General features: G+C 54.8%; 1 protein-coding gene across 3 annotated transcripts in view; it reads left to right on the forward strand.

Moving 5' to 3' along the window:
• Positions 1-252: 252 nt before the first annotated feature.
• Positions 253-6,965, forward strand: part of Ap5z1 (adaptor related protein complex 5 subunit zeta 1) — a 14,733-nt gene continuing 8,020 nt past the window's right edge. Inside the window, exons 1-9 of one of the 3 annotated variants that reach the window (XM_021163593.1) lie at positions 253-406; positions 2,496-2,630; positions 2,728-2,914; positions 3,688-3,832; positions 4,058-4,167; positions 4,904-5,072; positions 6,014-6,154; positions 6,297-6,334; positions 6,401-6,563. In XM_021163593.1, coding sequence (XP_021019252.1) covers positions 366-406; positions 2,496-2,630; positions 2,728-2,914; positions 3,688-3,832; positions 4,058-4,167; positions 4,904-5,072; positions 6,014-6,154; positions 6,297-6,334; positions 6,401-6,563 — 1,129 coding nt within the window. In that variant the 5' untranslated portion in view covers positions 253-365. Of the gene's footprint in view, positions 407-2,495; positions 2,631-2,727; positions 2,915-3,687; positions 3,833-4,057; positions 4,168-4,903; positions 5,073-6,013; positions 6,155-6,296; positions 6,335-6,400; positions 6,564-6,965 lie in introns of those variants that run through there. The other 2 variants (XM_029477899.1, XM_029477900.1) reach the window with 2 other exon arrangements.

Below are 6,965 nucleotides of genomic sequence, written 5' to 3' on the forward strand. Positions count from 1 at the left end.
CACTGGCAGTTCCGGGATCAAAGGAAACTGTTCTGGAGCCAGGAGTTTGGAGAGATGCCCAGGAGCTAGCCTGGAACGGGCAATATTTTGGCCAAGGCCTCCGCCCCGCCCCGCCCACCTGCCGCAGGACCGGAAGCTAGTCTGTTGCGCGGGGGAGTGGGAAGGATGACCCTCCCACGTGGCATGGCACCGGAAGCCAGCAGCTAGCGCTCCAGATTCTCCCACGTGATCTAGCCAGAACGTGGGAGGGAGGAGGTGGGGCGAAAGAGGCCCGACACAGTCCGGTCACATGACACGTCATGTGACACGATCCCGGAAGTCCGCGGCAACGTTTCGGGTACTGGTGGGCTTGGAGCCGTGGCGGCATGTTCTCGGCGGGCGCGGAAAGTCTGCTGCACCAGGCCAGGTCTGCCGATCTGGGGCTGGGACCACGGGGCGTGAGACGAAGCTGGGGAGGAGTGGGGAGGCGGTGGTCCCGCTGCACGGTTCGGGTCCCCGTGTGGCGCCGGGTCCGGGGCTCAGGGCGACCTGCGTGGAATGTGAGGCACACAACTCAGCTAAGGGATCCTCCTCATCGTATCTGGGGACATGCTAGTGCTGGCTCTGCACTGAGAGTCTAGGTTCTTTCCTAAATACCCAGCCCAAGACTTGGTGGTACGTGATTCAGCGAAGGAAACGATTACCCGAAGCCCAGACCTGATGCATTTGGTTAAAATGCAAAGGGACAAATATGGACTCTGAGCTGGGCCACTCGTGGGGAAAGATTAGAATGGTTAAGGTCTCTGGGATCTCCCAGAGCCTGAAAGAGTTAAAAGTTTGGAGTCTGCGAACAAGACAGAACTCCGAAGACAGAGGGACTTAATAGGTAAATGCCCTTGCCACCAAGCTTGACTCTCTCGATTCGACCCCTGGGGCTCTGGGAGGAAGAAGAAAATCAACTCCAGCAAGTTGTCTTTGGATCTCCAATTGAGCACCCCAACATGTACATAAATAAATGTAATGAAAAACAAAGACAGTTTTCTTAAGACCTATTAGGAAAATGGTTGGTGACCCAGCCACACAGTCTCCCCATGGGCCCACAGCCCTCCTTTGCCTTCAGTACTGGGTGGATACTTCTCATTTTTAAGCAGTAACCTTTTCATGGCAACACAAAAATAACGCCACCCTGTCTCATAGCATATGTGGTTTATCACTGCCCCAGTTGGGTACAACCCTGGGCCATTTGTATCTCTTTTTGCTCACCCAGCCTGTTCTCTAGGTGCTTCAAAAAGACTCTGGGTGGAGGATGCAGGAAACAAAGCAGGCGAGGGTGGTGGGAAAGCTACTGGAGACCTTCCTCGGCCTGAGACATGCGGTACCTGCAGAGACAGGCTACCTTCTTCTGGTTCCTGGGAGCCAAGTTCAAACACCTGACAGGCAGGCCCAAAATGGAGGCAGTTTGCAAACCATCAGCCCTGTTAGGAGACCATAGTGGGACTGTCAGCCATGATTTAGGAAGTTGGGGGCTCTCTTCCTCAGCGCCCACAGACAACTGATCCATTTGTTTATTTATTTAGAGATGGCTAAGACAGCGTTTTACTGTGTGGCCCCTGAAACTCACTCTGTAGACCAAGCTGGCCTCAGACTCAGAGAGATCCACCTGCCTCTGCCTCCCAAGTGCTGGGATAAAAGGCGTGCGCCACCACGCTGGGCAATTCCTTTATCATGGGCCTTTATTTTGTGGTGCTGGGAAGGAACCCAGCATGCATGTAGGCAGGCACCCCTTCCACCTCTTTTCCTTCCTTTTAAGCTTGGAATAGAAGCAAGGAAACACATTTCCACACTGAAGCCCGCCTCAGTCCTAGAGTGTTTGTGTTAGGCCAGTGACATCTCAGGCTTTCTTACAGTCTTCCGGAGTCATTGCTCTTCTCCCAAGGCTCAGGGAAGTGGCTTTCAACATGTGTGAGTGCTGCCTTTGAAGTTGAGAGTACTTCCTTATTATGTAAGGCCCTGGGGGTGGGGGGAGCCAGACAAACACCTTGGGAAAGGGGATCAAGAGTTTGAGTGTGGGCTATGTAATAAGTTCAAGGCTAGCCATCCTGGGCTACATTGCAAGACTCTAGGGTAAGAGGAGAGGCAGCTTGGACTAAATATTCCTGACTTTTGAAAGACTCATAAAACCTTTTACTGGCACAGAGAAGCTGAGGCAGGAGGATTGCTGCAAACTCCAGGCTAGCCTGGGCTACAAAGTGAGGCCCTGTCTCAAAAAGCAAAGCCTTAAAACAGTGTTTTGTCTTTGCCACTGGAGCAACAGAACAAAGCTGTATGCCTCACCATTAAGGGGTACCACTAGGAAACTGGGGGTGCTGCGTCTCAGTTCCAGGGGCGGAACCTGTCTGTGCCCCAGTTCCTATAAATTCACCCGCAGGCACTGTGAGCCTGGGTGAGTGTTCCCTGCCTTCTCTGTCCCCCACTAGGGGTGTGGGTCAGCACTGTGGTCCCCCTTCCTTCCTCAGGGAGATCCAGGATGAGGAGTTACGGCGTTTCGGCTCCCGGGTCACTAAGCTGCTGCAGGAAGCCCCAGGGCCAGCCACCACGGATGCCCTACAGAGACTCTTCCTCATCGTCTCAGCCACCAAGTACCCCCGTAGGCGAGTGGGCAGCCCTGGACCCTTGTGCATCCTCCAGACAGGTCCCAGCCAGCTTTCCTGAGATGCCAGTGTTCTTAACATAGGTCTTGCCTTCCAGGCTGGAGAAGATGTGTGTGGACCTGTTACAGACTACTCTCTGCTTGCCTACCAGCCCTGAGCAGCTCCAGGTTCTCTGCGCTGCTATCTTGAGAGAGATGTCACCTTTTAACGACCTGGCCCTGTCCTGTGATCACACCCCAAACACCCGGCAGCTTAGCCTTGTGGCCTCTGTGCTCTTGGCCCAGGTAAGACAATTGCCACCATTGGGGTTGGTGGGGTAGGGGGTGAGTGGTGTCTGTTTCTGGTGGTTCTGGGAGGTCTCAGGAATACAGCAAGCTGGCTTATGTCCCTCCATGTACCCGTGTGCTCCAGGGACCCAGTCAGCTTGGTGCCCATTCCCTTGGATGGTCTAAAGATTGACTGATTTAATGTATATGAATACACTGTAGCTGTACCGATGGATGTGATCCATCATGTGGTTGCTGGGAATGAAGGTTGCTCACTCCAGTCGGCCCCTCTTGATCTGGCCTACAGATTTATTTATTATTTTATCTAAGTACGCTGTCACTGTTCTTCAGATGCACTAGAAGAGGGCGTCAGATCTCATTACAGATGGTTGTGAGCCACCATGTGGTTGCTGGAATTTGAACTCAGGACCTTCGGAAGAGCAGTCAGTGCTCTTACCCACTGAGCCCTCTCATCTCTCCAGCCCCCCTCGGATGGTCTAATGAGTATCTCAAGTGTGCATAGCCCCCCTGCCCTCTCCTGTCTCATGCGTGCACACATAACATACACATGCTCAAGTGTGCACACACACAAAGTCTCTGTTGATAGCTAAGTCCGACTTCAGAGCCTGGGCTGCCCATGTGACATTCCTGACAGATGGTCCCTGCGCTCAAAGAGCGACTCTAGTGTACTTTCCAGATTCTCTCTGGGGATTGAACTCAGGTCTGTGAGCTGGAAAGGCATTCGCTTTGCCGGCTGAACCGTGTCCTCAGCTTCCTGTCCTGCTTTGAAGGGAGACAGAAAAGGAGAGATCAGACGTGTGAGCCAGCGCATCTTCAAGATCCTCGAGAACCGGCAGCCTGAGGGGCCCAGTGTCAGGCCCCTCCTCCCCATCCTGTCCAAGGTCATCGGCCTTGCCCCGGGCATCCTCATGGAAGGTACTGGACGAGTCTTCCCACAGTGGCTATACTATAGGGTGTGGTGGGGGGAGGGTTAAGCTGTCTGGAGAACCCTGCATAGCTTACCAGGTTGCACCCATGGTGTTGGGTTCTGTTGAGCCCCAATTTCTCTTGAACAAACTCAGTACTCCCTGGGAGCGTGGGGGTTTAACTCCCCCCTCCCCCATACACACACACACACACTGTACCCTTCTCCTCCTGCAGACCAGACCAACCTGCTCAGCAAAAGGCTGGTGGACTGGCTCCGCTACGCCAGCATCCAGCAGGGGCTTCCGTACTCAGGGGGCTTCTTCTCCACACCCAGGACCCGGCAGGTGAGTCCCCACTGCTTCAGCGGAGTTGAAATGACAAATGCTCCCTCACAGGCTGGGTATGTGGCTCAGGTGGTAGAGCTCTTGGCTAGCATGTATGTATGTACCTCTCGCATGTATGAGGTCCTTGGCTTAAGCCCCAGAACCACGTAGAGGTGCTCATCTGTAATGCTGGTCCATACCTGGAATCGCAGAACCCAGGAGGCAGAAGCAAGAGAATCGAGATTTCAGAGCCATCCTTAGCTACTCAGCAAGTTTGAGGTCAGGTTGATCTATGTGCGACCATGCCACAAAAACAAAACCAACCCTACTGTCCTGATGGAGCTCACTCTGTTCCACACATGAGCACCACACGTAGCCAGCCTCACCAGGCAGGCCCCTGTGGATGCTGCACGTCCTTCCTCTTGGTTCCAATGAGGCCTCATTGCTATCCCCACCTCAGAGTGGACGGGCGTCCTGGGATAGGGGTGCACTTTGAGTCTGGCCAGCCCTAGCTCCTCGGCTTATGTGATTCCTGCTCAGTGCACTGCAGGACACACGTCTGCGTCAGGTCAGTAGCATGTGTCTCTAGGTCTTCGCATAGGCCTGGCTGGATCGAGGGTGTGGATGCATCCTGCAATACAACCTTGGGAGAGGGCAGGTACTGCAAGCTTCCGGGCCATGCTGGAGCTCGCAGCCTCCATGATTTCTGCTCTCCTGAGTAGAGGGCTCATCCCCAGTCCTGTTATTCCTCCCATAGCCTGGTCCCATCACTGAGGTGGATGGAGCAGTGGCTGCTGACTTCTTCACGGTACTCTCCACGGGCCAGCACTTCACAGAGGACCAGTGGGTGAACATGCAGGCTTTCTCCATGCTGAGGAAATGGCTGCTGCACAGTGGCCCCGAGGACCCCGGCAGTCCTGATGCAGGTGCACCCAGGATGGGAGAGGGCACCGAGGGGCAGGGAGCACAAATATACTGTGACTTGGGGGTAGGAGGCACCTGTGCCCTACAGTGCACACCACAGGTGTCTGTAGGCCAAGCAAGGTGTGTGATGAATTTGGAGGCCAGCAACAGGGCCCACTGACCCCAGGGAGAACCAAAACCACAGGCCAGCATCATTTGTAGTCATGCCGGAGTCTCCACAAGGTGTTCCAAAGTGTTCCCAGAGAGCCAGACAGTATTCCCAGGCCCACCTACTCTCGCCCCATCTTCAGACTTGGATTATAGACAGTAAAACTGAGCTGCTCATGGTGGTATGTGCCTGTAAACCCAGCACTTGGGAGGTGAAGGCAGGAGGATCAGGGGTTCGAGGTCAGTCTCAGATACATAGTTGGAAGACAGCCTGGGTTATAACCCAGGCTGTGTTGAGACCCTGTCTCAAAAACAAAAACAACCCCCCCACACACACACACAAAACAAAGTCTAATAATACCTATCACACTTAAGGCAGGAGGATTATAAGTTTGAGGTCAGCCTCAGCTACATATCAAGACCTTGTTTTGTTTTATTTTTAAGATTTGTTTGTTTTATGTGTGTGAGTGCACTGTAGCTGTCTTCAGATGCACCAGAAGAGGGCATCAGATCTCATTACAGAGAGCCACGTGGTTGCTGGGAATTGAACTCAGGACCTCTGAAAGAGCAGCCAGTGCTCTTAACCGCCGAGCCATCTCTATGGCCCCAAGATCTTGTTTTAGTACACTAAAAACCAAACAGAAATACCAGTCAGCAGCCCAGACAGATGTGTGCAGCTGGCACCAGCTGACAGCAGCCTCATCCTTCTGACCTTGAACTCTGGGAGGCTGCCAGAGCATGTCCCCTGCCAGGCTGCCGTCTACACAGGGCATCAGGGTGTCCTTTTCTTCTACAGATGACAAGTCAGAGCTTGAGGGCTCCACCCTGTCTGTGCTGTCTGCGGCCTCCACTGCCAGCCGACTGCTGCCCCCTCGGGAGCGGCTGAGGGAGGTGGCCTTTGAGTACTGCCAGCGTCTGTTGGAGCAGAGTAACCGGAGTGAGTCCCCAGGCTGCCAACACGTGGCCCCATCCTACACTGACCTCCAAGGTGGTCTCTTGTCACATGACTGCTTGTGGCCGCAGCCACATAGGCAGTCTTGCGGCACTGTTTAGAGACAAGCCAGCTCTCTTTGTTCCAGGAGCGCTGAGGAAGGGGGACTCGGACCTACAGAAAGCTGTAAGTAGCCTGCAGGGTAGCGGGGAGGTGCTGCTCGGACCTTGACACAGCGCAGTGTCCCTGCAGTGCCTGGTGGAAGCTGTGTCGGTGTTGGATGTGCTGTGCCGGCAGGACCCCTCATTCCTCTATCGCACCCTCTCCTGCCTGAAGGCCCTGCACAGGAGGCTGGGCGAGGACCCTGGCAGTGAGCGGGCACTGGTGCCTCTTGCCCAGTTCTTCCTGAACCATGGTGAGTCCGGCTGAATGGGACGCAGACTACACAGTTCTTCTAGACACTTAGAGGCAATATTTCTGTTTTGTTTATTTATTAGTAGTGCTGGGCCATGCGCCCAGTCCCTCACTGGGGGATTCTAGGCAGGGGCAATACCACTGAGCCACGCCCCCAGCCCCTCACTGGGGGATTCTAGGCAGGGGCAATACCACTGAGCCACGCCCCCAGCCCCTCCCTGGGGGATTCTAGGCAGGGGCTCCACCACTGAGCCACGCCCCCAGCCTCTCACTGGGGGATTCTAGGCAGGGGCTCTACCACTGAGCCACGCCCCAGCCCCTCACTGGGGGATTCTAGGCAGGGGCTCTACCACTGAGCCACGCCCCCAGCCCCTCCCTGGGGGATTCTAGGCAGGGGCTCTAC

The sequence above is a fragment of the Mus caroli genome, chromosome 5 (assembly GCF_900094665.2).
Source record: "Mus caroli chromosome 5, CAROLI_EIJ_v1.1, whole genome shotgun sequence".
Classification (NCBI taxonomy): Eukaryota; Metazoa; Chordata; class Mammalia; order Rodentia; family Muridae; genus Mus; species Mus caroli.